General features: G+C 42.3%; 1 protein-coding gene across 6 annotated transcripts in view; it reads left to right on the top strand.

Annotated features, from left to right (window-relative positions):
- The window catches only part of SLC66A2 (solute carrier family 66 member 2), a 68,990-nt gene that overhangs the window by 23,052 nt on the left and 28,379 nt on the right, over window positions 1-17,559 (top strand). For 2 of the 6 annotated variants that reach the window (XM_077352951.1, XM_077352950.1), the window contains exon 4: window positions 1,367-1,420. The exons of 2 other annotated variants lie outside the window; for them this stretch is intronic. In XM_077352951.1, the coding sequence (XP_077209066.1) occupies window positions 1,367-1,420 (54 nt within the window). Of the gene's footprint in view, window positions 1-1,366; window positions 1,421-16,733; window positions 16,831-17,559 lie in introns of all 6 variants that reach the window. 2 more of the 6 variants (XM_077352955.1, XM_077352956.1) reach the window with 2 other exon arrangements.

Genomic DNA, 17,559 nt, shown 5'->3' with positions numbered 1-17,559 from the left:
CAGATTGCTAATTCCCCAGGAGTGCACAAGTGTAGTAAGCAATTCTCTTGCTAACCAGTTGTTGTGAAGTGGAAGATGTGAGCTGTAGGTGAGGTCTTTAATCTGCTCCATGAAAGAAGACTAGGAATTCTGACCCTTTCTCGGGTAATTCCCAAATTGACCAGTCATTGACAGTGTACCAAAAAAGCATGAGATAGGAGTTGGGAGAGTGGTTTCAGCATGATCTTGGGGGTCTAGGCATATGAGATGGTGGAAATGGAGTGGGGCCTGCAGGTCAGTAGGGCCATTCTGCCACACTCACCAGGACAGTAACAATAACAACAACAGCAATATTTTATTTATAGCCCACCCTTCTAACACAGGGTGGGTAACATCAATAAAATCAACATACAATATAATTTTTTAAAACAGCACACACAATCAGCCCCCCTAAAATACTCAGGCAGTGGGTCCTCTAGAACAGGGGTAGTCAACCTGTGGTCCTCCAGATGTTCATGGACTACAATTCCAATGAGCCCCTGCCAGCAAACGCTGACAGGGGCTCATGGGAATTGTAGTCCATGGACATCTGGAGGACCACAGGTTGACTACCCCTGCTCTAGAAGGGAGTTGGTCTTCCAGTTTTTCCTTCTCCGAATGGTGAGGCCAGCTATTCACACTCCACAAACTTACTTGTCAGGACAGGCATAAGAACAGCAAAATGGGAGATCACCCTAGATGTTCTCTTGGACATGAAACGCTGCTGGAGGGGCAATTCCTAAATTAGGAGGAAAGAGTGTAATCCATTTCCCCTCTCAAATGGATGGTATATCCTGACAATAATCAAGCTGTTCTTTTGCAATGAGTGGGTCTGGGTAGTACCTGTGCAGATAATTGAATTGTGGACTTTCCAAGGGAAAGTCTGCTTTGACCATGAACTGTTTCTTGGATAAAACGGTTGATGGCCTCTTGACAACCATTGTTTCACTACACTAAGCTCTCTCAAATTGCTGTTCCTTGTTCCTGAAACTTTTACAATGGAACCTTCTTTCAACATTTCTTCTTAGCGAGGCAAGTGAAAAAGAACAACGTAATCTCAATGGCTTGAAATTTGGTCAAGAATCCTGTTCATTAGATTGTTTAATTTCCTCCCTGATCTTTTCAGATGCTTTCAGGCTACCTGTAGTGATTCCATTGCCCTTCCATCTGGTTTCAGAGACAGAATTCCAAGCGAATGCTGGATAGCGCGGGAACTAAAAATCTTCTGGCATGACTACTCACAAGAAAAGCTAACACTAACCTATTGATACAGTCCACTAAAAGTTCTGCTGCTGTATGGAGTCCAATGTGTCTTCTCTTTCCTTTCTCTTCACTTTTTTGAACATAGCTGCAGATAGTAAAGATGAAGAAATCAAAACACCTCCAAAGAGATCCTTTCTGGGTAGGTACTTTACAAATCCATGCTGCATGAAGTTGCCATTGGGAGCACCATCCATCCTGCTCGTCTTTGCCATTCTTTTACTTATATATTTTTGCCACGTTAGAAATGAATGCATGGTTGTCATTTCTACTAAAACGGTGCCTGTGCTGTGTTTTTCCTAACATCAACCAGTTCAGTTTCACCACTGACTGAGGAAAAAAGATGCATTATTTTTCTTTCTCAAGCAGCTTTTCATTCTTTTACAGGCTTTAGACTTTTAAAACTCCCCTTACAGTTCCCTGGCTAAATATGAAATAACTCATTGGGCGGTACTCAGTCTTAAATACTATTTACATCATCTTCTCTTTCATGGCTCTGGCAGTGAGTCATAGGCTGGTTATTTTATTTATTTATCTACTTGTCAGAAACGTAGATGCTGTCTGAAACTGTGAAAGTAGGAAGGATAGATCTTGTGTAACTCACTTAAAGCGTACAGTTCCTTTGTCAGGGGATTTCCATGGTTAATTTCATAATTCAGTAGATTTATAGCTGTAATTCTAGGGCTCAGCTATTGATAGAACAGCTTTCAAACTGTTGAATGGAACCAGAATTGGCTATGACAGATTGCTAAGTCTTCTTTTCAAATGAGCACGTTTAGTTCTTACATCACTTCTGTGCTGCGTGTCTCTGCTACAAGAACAAAACCCCCAATGCTCTTGTCAGCCATATTCCATTTTATTTATTTGTTTATCAAATTTATATCCCGCTCCCTCTCTCCCAAATGGGACTCGGGTGGTTAACAGCATTTAAAATTTAAAAGGCAACAATAAAAACAATACAAAGATATTACAGTGAGCTCACAAATTCCCACAATCGGAGCCATTGCTGTAATACTTTGAATGTGTGACTATCACTGCTATTATTATCAGTGACATCTTTGCTGAATGTGTCTTGGTAATTCTTGCTATCACTGAACAATAAGAGACAACATCTTGAAGTCTGCTTATTACTTATTGTAGTTAGCAGTCACAGTTTCTTAAGAAAGTTGCACTTCTATCACCTCCACGGCAGAATCTATTAAAAATGCATCTTATCCATCTTTGCATTTGAGGACATGACGTTTTCCCAGTGGGTGCTTTTGTTCACTTTTTTGGTTTGGTAAAGCATAATTTCCCATTGCATCTTTTTTCGAAAAAGCTCTACACCTATTTTTTTCTTGCTTGCCAGTTTTCATTATTGCTTTGTAATAGTTTTCACAAGCTGAATGTGCAAAAAATCGACTAACCTGAAGAATGTAAACTGGGTTGAGATTCTTCAACTTTATTTTTACATTCTTGTTACTTGTCGTGTTTGTGGTGCATGGCTAAAACTGTCCTGTATTAACATCTTCCCACTGAGAAGGATTTTTCATTCTGGTACTTAAAGGGAATTATAAGTCAACAAAACTAAATCTGTTGCTAGTGTATCCATTCTTTACGTTATATATTTCTCAGGACTTACTGACAGATAGTTTATAGCACACATGCAGAAAATAATCTGTATGAAATATAAATGGATTGTCTCTTTTTTTCTGGAAATTCAATGCGAATGCAAAATAGATGTAGACTTTTCTGTGTCAAGAAAAATGTTTTGAATTTTTTAAAGTATGTCCGTCGATACATAATGTGGTCAAAACGTAATTGTAAAGGTCAGATAAATATATGTCTGTGAATGTAGCAATCCCTATAGCTAATGTTGAAGCAGCCAGCTCTCTATGCCAATCAACAGTCCAGCACAATCAGACAATTCGCTGACAAAATAGGAATCTTTTCCTAATGAGGCTACTTTTCAGATATATGGGAAAACATTACCTTGTAAATTAGCAAAGAACTTTCCCCAGAAAGGGCACTATGCACAAGAGGCATGTAAATGCTGAGAGCAAATTGAAGAAGAAGAAGAAGAGTTGGTTCTTATATGCTGCTTTTCTCTACCCGAAGGAGGCTCAAAATGGCTTACAGTCGCCTTCCCTTTCCTCTCCCCACAACAGACACCCTGTGGAGTGGGTGCGGCTGAGAGAGCACTGATATCACTGCTCGGTCAGAACAGTTTTATCAGTGCCATGGCGAGCCCAAGGTCACCCAGCTGGTTGCATGTGGGGGAGCACAGAATCGAACCCGGCATGCCAGATTAGAAGTCCACACTCCTAATCACTACACCAAACTGGCTCTCTAGAGGAAGGGGGGAAGCAAAAACAAACAGGAATTTCCATATTATTTCTCTCCTTCCCATCGCTTCCTGCAAGATCCCAGCCTGTCTGGGTAGTAACAGGATGTTGGCTAGCTTGTGTAGACATAATTTTAAGGCACTTCCCGGGGCTACTCTAACTTGGTACTGCAGTTTTAATGTGTGTGTGCATAGTGTGTAGAAGTATGCTAAAATAAGTGTTGAGGGAAAACATATTCCCACAGTCCACAGAAGACTAAATTTTACCCCTTAAAACACCCATGCACACACACATGTTCTACCCAGCATATTAGTGTATTGTAAACTGTTTTGATTGATCTTAAATGATTGTACCTCATTTTCTTGTGCTGATCTACGGCCATAATAAAGTTCTGGCAGTCTGTTCCTCATGCGCATATTTGTCAGCAGTCCAGCAAACCACTTAATGTCCTTGATGGCTCCCCTCACATTACGTCAAAGCTTTTATCTGGCTCTTCCCTCCAATACCTGATTGTCCAGATTTCTTATGCTTAACTGGGTGTGTAACTTTTGATTTTTCAAATGGAAATGAATTTGTATTGGCCTTCAGATGCAAAAACGGTGGATACACATTGTTTTAGGTATATTTTTCAACCTTCCTGTTAATTCTCTACAGAGCTATTCAACAGTTCCTTTTAAAGGTTATTATAATCAATTATTTAATCGAACTCAAGGCAAGGGGTATTTGAGTGGTTTTTAAAGAACTTTCCTTTTAAAAAGCACATGAGAAATTCATCTTAAAACTGTCATTCCTTGAATCAAGAGACAAATATTTATACTACTGCCAGCACACAGTTTAACCATGCTATATGTAATTCTGAATGTGACCTCTAAAGTGCGGATCCAAAAACCTACACAATGGACCATGTACAGACAGGCATGATGTTCCTACAAACCTAAGGGTACTCAGGTCCCAAAATGTTTTTTTATACTGGAAAAGTTTAAATGAAGAATGCCAGTGAGATCTACAGGACATTTTGGACGATCGTGAGTCGGATTCAAGGGTGGCTTAGCAATTTGAACTCCACAGTATGAAAAATGTAGAAAGTGGCAAGGGCTGGCAAGAAAATGGAAGGAAAGCAGTGAATGGGGTATTGGGATCAGGGATTTTTCGACCATACCTAAATGTTTTGGGGCCCAATAGCCCTCACCTGAAAAATACCGGATTAAACACAAATTGCACACTCTGATCTGGAACCATACAAGCCACTATTTCATGTATTATCTATGTACTATGGTGCAAAAAGCCACACTTCAAAAGGTCAGCTTTTTAAAAAGGAAGAGTTATTAGTAAGATGGCTTTTTAAAAAAAATCTAAGAACCAAGTATCTTTCATTAAAAAGCCTGTTTGCTGCTATTTTTTTAAACGGCTAAAATGCACTTGCTCTATTTACCCACTTGAGGGTGCTGATAGGTTTTAAACGAAACCATTGCAAAGTGTCAGGAAAAAGAGAACATTCCTGTAGGATTTACCCCAACTTTCATGAAGAAGAAGAAGAGTTGGTTCTTATATGCCGCTTTCCCCTACCCGAAGGAGGCTCAAAGCGGTTTACAGTCGCCTTCCCTTTCCTCTCCCCACAACAGACACCCTGTGAGGTGGGTGAGGCTGAGAGAGCGCTGATATCACTGCTCGGTCAGAACAGTTTTATCAGTGCCGTGGGGAGTCCAGGGTCACCCAGCTGGTTGCATGTGGGGGAGCGCAGAATCGAACCTGGCTCGCCAGATTAGAAGTCCGCACTCCTAACCACTACACCAAACTGGCTCTCATGCAAATATGCTCGCACATGCATGCATGCACACATGTAACGAGGGAGAGACTGAATGAATGAAAACTTCTTTGCTAACTCTCCAAAGTGATAATGGTGGAAAGTGCCATCAAGTCACAGCTGACTTCTATTCTCATAGAATTTTCAAGACCAGAGACATTCATAGGTGATTTGCCATTGCTTGCCTCTGCATCACAGCCCTGGTGTTCCTCAGAGGTCTCTCATCCAAGGGCTGGCCCTGCTTAGTTTCCAAGGACTAACAAGATCGGCAAGCCTGAGTTATCCAGGTCAGAGAATCCTCCCAATTATATAGGAAGATTATAGGTTCAACAGAGACTTTGTTGGATTGTACTAATTCAGGCTGCTGGTGAAGGGCCTGTTTGTTTATTGTATTTATTTATTTAAACTAGGGGCAAGGCCTGCCTAGGGGCAAGGCGCTAGAGCTTGGGAGTGGGAAGAGGAAGGGGAGGAGTTGTCCAGTCTGTAAGGGCATGGGGTTGAATGTGAGTGGGGGGTTGCGGTGGCATGGTGGCAAATGAGGGCATCCGTGTGGAGATATGGGTGTCAGGAACCTGTGGCTTGGAATGTTCATTGAGTGTGGGAGAGGACTGACCTTTGGGAATTGTGGCATAGTGGTTACAGATGAGCTTTCCAGAGCGATGTCTTCAGATATGTGAAGGGAAAATCAGACTGGAGACTCTTCTTAGGGGGAGATTACATGGCAACCAATTCCTCCCAGTTCTGCATCATTTCCCTTCTTGTGGGAATTAGGCCACAGACACTGAAATGTCCCCCTGCCCTAATACACATAGTTACAGTATACAGGTGTCCACCTTGTTCCTTCTGTCTCCATTTTTTCACTGTTGATAAAATGTTATATGCCCACATGCTTCTTTCATCATTGCTCCTTAGAAGAAGAACTGGATTTTTATACCTTGTTGCTTACTATCCAAAGGAGTCTCAAAGCGGTTTACAAACACCTTTTCCATTCGTCTCCCCACGATAGACAACCTGTGAGGGATGTGGGGCTGTGAGAGGTCAGAGAACTGGGAATGGGCCGCAGTGACCCAGCAGGCCTCAGGTGTATCAAAGCATTTTCCAATCATCTTCCCTTCTTCCCCCCATAGCAAACTCCCCATGAGGGAGGCAGGGTGGAGAGTCTCACATGGAAGCTGGCAACCCTAAGAGGAAGTCTCTCTGTGCCCAGCAGTCTTGACCTTAGTAAGGTTTTTTATACTGGTTTTTTATTTGCCAGGCCAAGGTTGAAAAAAGTCACTTCAGTTCCCATGTCTCTCCAGCCATTTACTTGTTCACTATTTACAGTTTCAGGCTGTAAATATTTATTTAGATGTTCCTGCATTTTCCACACTCACAGGACTGATGCTGGTCTGCCTGTCTGCACCCCAGAATACAAACAGTTGCTGGTAAGGGCTGGCCATAGCCCATAGCCCAGGAGGGACACACCTGCACCACTCCCTCCCAACTGCAGACAAAAAATGGCTCCTTTGACTCTGAGGCATTGTACAATTTTGAAGTCCCACCTCCAAACCTCCAGGAATATTTCCAACCCAGGGGTAGCCAACCTCCAGGTGGGACGTGGAGAGCTTCTGGAATTACAGGTCATCTGCAGAGTATAAAGGTCAGCTCCCCAGGCAGAAAGGGCTACTTTGGACAGGGTTGTAGTAGAGAAGAAACATTTAAGGCCTCCCACACAGGTTGTTGTTGAATTGAAAGACTTAAGGCCTACTGCACAGGTTTGTTGTGCAGATATAATAGAAGACAAAAGAGCCTCTGCAACAGCATCCAGTTTTGTCTGCAGAATAATGCTGTGCAGTGGCCTCAAATCTACAGAGAGTTGCAAAGAAGAAATACACATAGCTTGACTGTGTCTAACCCCCCAGCCAGAGCAGTATTTTAAGTGAGAAGAAGTTTTTCTGCGGCCTCCCTGTCAGCCAACTGTTTGGCAGAAGGGGAAAGCCCCCCCCCCCAAAGGAAGGCCCACACACATGCCCTCAGACTCCCCTGTGTTGCTCTTGGAAATACCTCCCTCCCCTCAGTCATGGGCTGTTAAAGGCTCCTTCCCAGCAGGCCTGAAGGGAGGGCGAGGGAGCCCTCCTAACTGGCCGGAACTCTGGTCTGTCCTGGTTAGGGCCCAATCGGAAGGCGCTTCGCATCTTCCAATTGGGCCCTCACCCGGATCGGGTCTGCCCACTCTCTGCCCAATCTCCGCCCACTTAGGCCTTAGCCTTTTATGTTTATACAACGATAGCTGTATAAAGATAGAAGTTTTATTATCCTGTGTGCTTGAGAATCTGAAAGTGGCTAACAAGTTCCTAGCATGGTAAGGAGAAAGATGGGCCTATGAATATTTTTAATAGATAAAACAATTGAAAAATAAACCAGCAGCAATAATGTAACCAGTAAAAAAGGTGTATGTAAATGAACATAAAAGAGAAGCATAAGAGCAGGGATAGAAATGGGCAAGGAGATAAAATTCATTCAGCCTAGGTGAACAAAAATATTTTGTCTGGGTGCCTATAAGCCTGTAATGTAGAAAACAGGGAGCATGGATGTGTTGGACACATGGATGTGTTGGACTAGATGGACCATTGGCCTGGTCCACTATAGTTTCTCTTATGACTAAGAATTGCAACTTCTTATATTTTTATGAATGAATCCTAAATAATCCCAAGTTTTGCCTCAGTGTTAAAGAGGACTGCTTGGTAGCATGCACTGTATCCCCCTCCATCTTCACATAGATTCAGTTTATATATTAAACGCATGTGAGTATGTAAGTGAATATTTAAAACACTTTAAGAAGCTGAAAAAGATGGGGATGGATCTTGAGAAGAGTTCAAAAATGATAATCCCCCCTTTCTGTTTTAATGGTGGTTTGCATGTGTAGTATTAGAATCATAGAATCATAGAGCTGGAAGGGGCCATACAGGCCATCTAGTCCAACCCCCTGCTCAATGCAGGATCAGCCCAAAGCATCCTAAAGCATCCAAGAAAAGTGTGTAACCAACCTTTGCTTGAAGACTACCAGTGAGGGGGAGCTCACAACCTCCTTAGGCAGCCTATTCCACTCCTGAACTACTCTGACTGTGAAAATTTTTTCCTTATATCTAGCCTATATCGTTGTACTTGTAGTTTAAACCCATTACTTCGCGTCCTTTCCTCTGCAGCCAACGGAAAAAGCATCATGCCCTCCTCCAAGTGACAATCTTTCAAATACTTAAAGAGGGCTATCAAGTCCCCTCTCAACCTCCTTTTCTCCAGGCTGAACATTCCCAAGTCCCTCAACCTACCTATCTTCATAGGGCTTGGTCCCTTGGCCCCAGATCATCCTCGTCACTCTCCTCTGTACCCTTTCAATTTTATCTACATCCTTCTTGAAGTGAGGCCTCCAGAACTGCACACAGTACTCCAGGTGTGGTCTGACCAGTGCTGTATACAATGGGACTATGACATCTTGTGCTTTTGATGTGATGCCCCTGTTGATACAGCCCAAAATGGCATTTGCCTTTTTTACCACTGCATCACACTGCCTGCTTTAGCTTACAATCCACAAGTACCCCAAGGTCTCGTTCACACACAGTGTTACCTAGTACATTAGTGGTGCTCATAGCTTTAGCCAACTGTGGTTTTCCCATGTACAGAAAAACTTTGGAGGGAGTGCTCAATTTGGGACAGGGCACTTCTAAGAGTCTGTAAGTGGGGGGTATTTGAAAATCAGCTCATGGAGATTTCTAACCTGAATGGGAGCTTTTTTAGTAGTATCTCGCTGAAGGTGTATTAACACGAAGGGCGAATCCCCCCCCCACCCCAGAAAGGGAGTTCCAGTTGATAGGTGAATCTACAGAGTGGATACAGATTCCATTCGGGTAAGAAAATGCATACCAGACTTAATATATATTGATCAAACAGGTTTTGTATCAAAGATATGAAAGATAAATTCTAGTGAGAATCTGACTATCACAGGGTATGTGGAACACATACCTGCTCTTGGGCTCCTTGGTCCTGGCCCCCTCCCTCTCTGTGGCAGAAACACACACACACACAGACTCCTTCCCCCCTCCCCCTTAGCCTCTACCCCTTGCCTGTCACTTCCCTAAAGTCCTTCCTGGTCCCTCCCCCCTCCCGTGTCAGACACACATAGATACGTGCAAACACAGACTCCTTCCCCCCACACACCCCGTTGCCTCTCCCTCTTATCTTTCACTTCCTCAGCATCCTTCCTGTTCCCCCCTTCTTCTCAGACACACATAGACACACAGACTCCTTCTCCCTTCCCTTCCCCCTCCTTACCTCTCGCAGCAGGAGCACTACCATGTTCTGCAGTCTGCTGCCTCAGGAGGCTGGCCTGTGGCTGGCAGCCACAGTGCTCTTTCAGGGCTCTGGTACCACCGTGGTGGAGCACTCAGCAGGGCTCAGTGCTGTGCCTCACTGCTCTGGCACCGGCACCATGTCCCATCTTCTGAGGCCAGTCCTGCTCTCCTGAGGTTGGGACTGGACTCAGAAGATAAGCGGAGGCAGTGGTGGTGGCATGAGAGCCCTGAACAGGGCTCAGTGCTGGGTCTCGCCACTCTGGTGCTGCCGCCATCTACTGGTGTGCTCCGTGAGGTAGGACAACGGATGTCACATCCATTATCATTTCCATTACAGGGAGCATGGCAGTAGATGTATTCTACATCAATAACGTATGAGTTATACTAGATGCAGTTGAATTTGTGAATAAGAAAAAGAAACATTTTTTGATTGATGCAGATATTATAATGTTGTAATAATAACATAAAATAAGATAATATAACTTGGTCTTTTAAACTCAATGTAGTTTGGAATATGAGCTGTGGCCCAGAATTCTGGAACTAGATACAAGGCAGACATTCAAACCAGCAAGCAAAGATTTTAATAGATGGAAAATGAGCAGAAGCAATGTTGGCTGAAAAAGGAACATTTCTATTATTAATTTTAGCGATATTCTAGCTACAAAGAAGGCAGGATGCAAGGATTAAAGGAATAAAAGTGGATGGCACAGAATTGAAAATGAAAAGCTATACAGGTGATGTAGTTTTAACCGTTTTGTATCTACAAAAATCATTATAAAATGTAATGGAACATGTTGAAGAATTTGGACCCTTCTCAGGATATAAAATCAACAGAAAAAAGATAAAAATGAAATCTTTGATTGAACAAGAAGAAGATATTATAAAAATTACAGAATATACATTAGCTACCAAATTTATTACTTGCTTGGGAATAAATGTAATGTTTTTAAAAACAATTTTCAGAATACTTGCAAATTCATACAAGCTGAAAAAATCTCGTGAAAGGAAAGATTTTCAGCAATTAAAATGATTTTTAATTTTTAATTTCAAATGGTATATATATAGTGTGTGTGTGTGTGGGTGTATAAGAATTTTTTTGACAGAGTGGCAGACAGGGAAACAATTTTTTTTGCAATGTCGAGAAAAATAATAAGTTTAAAAATATCTCAGGCTGAGAGAAAATATTAGGGGGGCTCTAGCAGTTCCACATATCCTTATCCAGGGGTAGTCAAACTGCGGCCCTCCAGATGTCCATGGACTACAATTCCCAGGAGCCCCTGCCAGCGAATGCTGGCAGGGGCTCCTGGGAATTGTAGTCCATGGACATCTGGAGGGCCGCAGTTTGACTACCCCTGTCCTTATACATGCAACGCTGGCTGCACCCTGATTGGCCCTGCCCCTACAGCTCCCGCCCACCCTCCCTGGACACTAGCCACATTCCTCTCAGATGCACCAGAGACAGAGAGAGACATACAGAGCCCTGCCAGACTGAACACAAGCCCTCATTACCTGCTATCACTCCTGCTGTGAGGGAGGCAGAGAGAGAGATAGAGCTGCCCCAAGCTGCTGACAGAGACACACAGAGAGCTGCCCCTACTGTGACGGCGGGAGAGAGACAGACAGAGAGAGCTGCCCCAAACTGCAGACCAGCCCTCCTTCCCTCCTACAAACAAGCCCTAATTACCTGCTCTGCCTCCTGCTGCGAGGCATACCAAGACACACCAAGAGAGGGAGAAAGAGAGACAGAGAGAGATCTGCACCTCCTGGTGTCCCCTGGGTCCTAGCGCCCATTGAATTCCTGCTTGCAATGGGCTTTCTTGCTAGTAAAATGATATAATTAAATGGCGGGTTTGGTCTGGATTGAAGATTGGATTAAAAATCCAAAACAAAGAATAGTAGAATTTGAATCAGCAGATCTATTTGAAGGTGTGCATAATTATGGATAAAGAAATCGGTCAAAATGATTATAACACAAGAAAAAAGTCACTTAATTAGAGATGGATTATTTAGAATATGGTTCTCACATTGGAATCTGTTGAACCCTCCAAATCCTCCATATGTCCCTAGTAGAAGCTTATCATAATAAGAATACAAGATACAAAAGTGATTTTTAACCTAGTTTATATGCATAAATGCTCAGGGGAAATATAAATGTTGGCAAGATATCACAGATGAAATAATTAATATCTAGTGTTTACTATATTATCACTTTCAAGATTGAAGAAAGTAATTAATATGGAAAGTGGTGCCCTAAGAGACTGTGTTCGAATGGTTGATTACACCTCTTTTATTATGATGATGAATATTTAAATCATTACTTCAGTTTAAAACAGAAGAACAAATGAAAAAATGGATGATTAAATGGATGCTGAACCTTAGAGAGCAAAAACCTATGTATCCAATGGGAATATTTTTGGGGAAAAGGAATTACATTTACAGCCAGCCAGTTGTTAAAAGAACACTGGTATAAAATGTTTTTCACCTGGTACATTTCTCCAATGTACACTGAGAAAATTAAAACTATTAAGGAAAATCGTGGAAATGGCACAAAATAGTTGGAACTCCACCTCTAAAAAAGCAAAAAGATATTGAAAGAAAATACATGGAAAAATGCAAAATGTATTAACATTCAAAATTCCTATGGAAGCCAAGAATATGTTATTGGACATATATCCAGGCAAATTGCCAACAGTTTTAGAAGAGATATTTGAAATATATGGTGACAGTGGTTAGCAAAATGGAAATCTGATGTCAGTCTAACTGTGGAAGGAATAATAATAAACTGGCCAACTATGCAGTTATGGCGAAATTAACATATCCGACAAATCTAAGGAGAGATGGAGAGTTTATTATGAAGTAATTTTAAATAGTATATAAATATATAGCAAGTGTATTAAAGTGTTGCAGGAGAATGAGAATAAATTTTAATGTAACTGTATAAAGAATTTGAATAATATTTGTTTTAATTGTGAGATATATAATAGATTTTTATATTTATTTATTTTTATTTTATCTACTAATGGTTGAAGTTGTTACAGTTGAATCAAAATCGCATAGAACTGGAAGAGACCACAAAGGGCGATCATGTCCAGTCCCACCACTTTCTCGAAGACTTAAAAATCACACCCTCCTGACAGGTGTTGATCCATTCTCCATGTAGAGATGATGAGGATATGGAATATGTAGCAATTACAAAAATTAATAATATAGTGGTAAAATAGATTAGTTATAATGTTTAGAAGTTAGAATGTCTGAAGTAAGGATTATTATAAAGATTATGATGAAGATGACTTTGGGGGGGTTAGTTTAAAAATATACCCTACAATGTATAGTCATTTTCAAATATGATTTGTTATATGTAACACCTTTTCTCCTTTGTATCCCTTTGTGTGTGTGTGTGTGTGTGTGTGTGTGTGTATAAAGAATATCAGCTCTTGTGATGGCCATAGAACAGTCCTTTTCAACCTTTTGACCATGGAGGAGCCACTGGAATAATTTTTCAGGCTTCAAGGAGCTCCAGAAGTGGTGTTAGCTGGCCACACCTCTCTGTCACGCTCCCAGAAGTGACAAGTCACTGGAAGTGACATCCCTACTTAAGTTAATTGGCAGGACTAAGGGGGTGATAGACTGGAGGCAGTTCAAGGTAGGATTAGGCATGCAGGCTCTGCCCCCTCACAAGAGAACCCACTCATACTCCGGAGAGGGTGAGGGAGAACGATGGAAGAGACTGGTTTCCTAGTTTTTGTCCAAGTCCATTATGGCAAGAGGGGAAAGGCCATGGATCCCCTCTGGAGTTCCTGCGGACCTCCTCCGGAGCTTTTGCGGACCCCCAGGGGTCCTTGGCCCCCGGTTGAGAATCCCTGCCTTAGAAAAACAAAGGCAAAACAGATTCTGGCAAATCCCAGAATGTCTCAGATTATGTTATATCATCATCCCAGCCAGTGGGTGGTGGTGTTGCACATTTGAATGCCTGAATTGGTTCTGTTATAGGTTCTTGTTCTGTGTTTTGACCATTTAACTGAAGTTGCTGTTTTTAAGATCCATGCTGGAGACTACTTGGAAGCCTTTTAATTAAAGTTTATCCCTTGGCAAGTATGTTACAACTGGGAGCAAGCGTGTCAAGATGATAAAAGACTTATTGCCTAAGAAGAAAGTTACTGCTTACTCAGAAGGACCTGGAATCAGAAGAAGTAGAAGAAAAGAGCTGTTTTTTTGTACCCTGCTTTTTTACTACCTGAAGGAGTCTCAAAGCAGCTTACAATAATCTAGCCTTCCTCTTCCCACAACAGACACTTTGTGAGGTACATGAGCCTGAGAGAGCTGTGAGAGAATGGAGACTGGCCCAAGGTCACCCAGCTGGCTGCATGTGGAGGAGGGGGGTATCAAATCCAGCTGTTCAGGTTTGAGGCTGCCGCTCTTACCATTACACCAAGTTGGCTTTCAAAAAGTACCTGGCTGACATTGAGCTTCTGCTCTCTCAGAGGGCAGCACTCTACCTGGTAGTGTTGTTTGCGGGAAATGCCAAGGTATTCTGCCTGCAGCTTCCCCGTGCTGAACGTGGTTCTTACAGGCAGCTTGGAAAGCACTCAGAAAGCCAGTGTGAAAGCATCCTCGTCCCTCTGAAATACAGAAAGCAGTAGCAAGCAAGGAGGAGGGAAACTTCTGCATCTCTATTTCTATTCTCTGAGAAAGTGATTGGATCGAACTTTCCCGACTCATGCCAGTTCAAGCGACAATTAAGGTGAAGCCCGACGTAATGTGGAGTTTGCTTTGCAGACAGGGGCTTATATCCAGTGGCAGGCTGGGAAAGGAATCCTGTGTGAAAAGCCTGTTTATCAATGGATCAGCAGCAGAGCTTTGTAGCTTGCTTTGGTAGCAAAGATGCCATTATATATTGTGTGAAGAGCGCCAAGATGGAAGCAGAAGCAAGTGTTTCTTTAATGGTATTTGTCATTAATTCTTGACCTCGGCAGCCTTTCTGAACCCAACTGCCACAGTGGTGGCCGGGTGATCAGCAGAGGCCCACAAGCAAGCAATTCACAAGTGGTCTTGAAGGCCTAAGCAAAGGAAAAAGGCACCAGGGAATCATAGAATCATAGAGTTGGAAGGGGCCATACAAGTCATCTAGTCCAACCCCCTGCTCAACTCAGGATCAGCCCTAAGAAACGACAGCCCTGGAGAAGAGCAAGCCAGGCACCTGCTGCTATGTGAATGAAAAAAGATATTGCTGAGAAGTTTAAAAGTCCAGTCTCAATTTACTTTTATTGGTCATTCTGCTGTGGATTGTTCTGTATGCCGAACACTATACTGTTGAGCCTGGACTCTCTATTCTCTTCCCATGGGAGCAGGAAAAGCTCTCACGCAGATAATGACTAGAAAGCTTCCATGAGCTGCCTTTCAGTCTTTGGTTCACTCTACAGGTACTCCAGACCTCCCATGTGCAATGCCGGACAATAAACACTAAGCAATCTCTATACTTCCGTGCACATTGTGGTCTTGGCTGGACAAAGCTTGTGCATTTGTGCAATTATTCTTCTCAGTCACTTGGGCAAATGGGCTCTTAGAGTCATTTGAGGTCGGGGAAATGTTGTGTGTGGGAAGAGGCTTAAGCCCCTTCTGCCTGCTTGCCATGGCCTCAGCCTGAATCAGCCCCCACGTGGTTGGGGGCCAAGTGACAGTCCTTGAATCATCCATGTGGACTTTATAATGTCTGAATCTGCCCTTAGAATGCATGTTTAATTGTCCCCTAGAGCCTCCTGTGGTACACTGGTTTGAACAAAAAGGGCATGTGCATGTGAACATATTAGCATTCCCTTTCCTTCATTCCCACATTTTGCAGGCACCTAACGTAGATCCGGAAGCAGGGACGGGACTTCTGGAATAGGGGTATGGTTTCCAGGGGCAGCTGAACCCAGGAAATTCTATTTTAAGAAAGCCCCACAAGAAAACAAAAACTTTTCAGTTTTGCATACTACCAGAGAGTGTTTGCAGATGTACATTTTTAAAAAAGTGCTACCCATTGGAGTTTATAGGGATTTATGGCAATGTGTATAGAAATATGTGAAGCATCTCATTTTTGTTTAAATTTATTAGGGAGCACAAAGTTCTTCTCCTCCTTCTGCGATATTAATTATGCTGTCAGGCAGCCCCCTTCTTTCCCCTAATCTAACACTTCTAATACACTCTTCCCTGCTACCCAATTATTTTACTGCTGACAGTGATAAGTACAGTGCCAGCACTGGCTTAACCTTGAAAACTCTTTGGTAGCGCAAAACTACCCCCTCCCATTCTCAGAGTGATAAAGGCATCAGATAAATATGAGTTTAGTCCTGTAGTAAAGACATACTTTCTGAGCAGTGTAACCTTCTAAGGTTTAATGCTGTTGTTTTGCATAAGGATGTGCAGCATGATAACCTAGGAATTCCTAATTGCTGCAGTTTATCTAGTAAGGCATTTCTACAATACACAAGTCCTTGCCAAGCATCACCTTGAAGGTGTATTGTATCCCTGGGATTGTGTGTCAAGCTACAAAAAAGGTTGAGCTAACCACCAGCTAGCAGTCTTCAACCAGGGTTTAGTGAAGCCCTGGGATTTCTTGATGGCCTTGGAAGGGTTTCCCAATTTAAAAAATGTATTAAACATTTATTGGGTGATATGACCATATATGGTCCTGTCAACCTGCCCCACTGTCCCAAAATGGCTAATGATGGGCCTGAAGGGAGTGGAAAGGGGAGGGGCCCCAGGTGAGTGGGTATACAGTTCTACTTCCCAACCATACTTTGGATGATCACCCCACTTGAAGGTTCTTGAAGTCTGAAGAATGTTTCAAGGATTTTTCACTGGTAAAAATGTTGAAGCAGGCTGTTCTAAGCCAATGAATTTGGGAGGGTGTAATTCTGGGTAGGATGGTACCATTGGAGGCTCACTTTACATGCATGCTGGTATACAACAAAAGATGTTGTCCTTCCTTCATTTTATCTGACATGCCATCCTTCCCAGGGTCATCATTTGGTGCTCCTACCAACTTCATTTTGCCCTTTGTACTGTGTGAAAAAGAGATTAGATGGAATAAACACAGCCATTACAACACAGCCAGGTAATCAAAACATTTCACAATTCATTCGCTGATCAATATACTAGATCAAACCTTTAGTAACATTAATTAATTTTAGCATTATGTGTTGTTCTTTTTTATCTCCAGTGGTTCATCTTAATATTTTAATTTGGAATGAAAATGATCATTTCTTGTTGGTTTGGCCAAATTGATTCTGGCTACCCATTTACCCATTCTAGAATGGTCCAGAATAGCTGAAACTGACCCAGTAGAGAACAATGTTGTGAATTTGTCTGGCTATTTGGGGGGACTGAACTGCTGTAGAGGAAGAGGAAGAAACATGCTAAAGTAGCTTCAGATCTGCAAAAAATTCCTGAGGCTAAAATTCACTTTTCTGTAGAAGGAATGAAAACTTTATCAGCTTCTTTGCTGTTGATCATGCACAAGGACACTTGGGATAGGATTGCAGAGCCAATGAGTTTTCTTTTAAATAATATAAAGCTCATTATGTGTGCTTCTCTCTTTTTTTATTAATGCAGCTTCCCTTTTTTGTTTTGAAATGAAAGTACATAGCTGCCGCAGTATTTGATGAGCATGGCCATCGCAGACTGCTTGGCAACAAGGAAACTGGTACTTCACTAGACCCCTCAAGCATGGTTTTCTGTTACAAGCACACAGAGTTTACCTTGGTGTCTTCTGAAATATTGTTAGAGCATCTACCCAGCTGTTAGCTGGACTCTTATAGGGTGGGGAGTTCCATTATGGTCATTA

Source organism: Paroedura picta, chromosome 9 (assembly GCF_049243985.1).
Source record: "Paroedura picta isolate Pp20150507F chromosome 9, Ppicta_v3.0, whole genome shotgun sequence".
Lineage (NCBI taxonomy): Eukaryota > Metazoa > Chordata > Lepidosauria > Squamata > Gekkonidae > Paroedura > Paroedura picta.
This window is presented reverse-complemented; position numbering and strand designations above follow the sequence as displayed.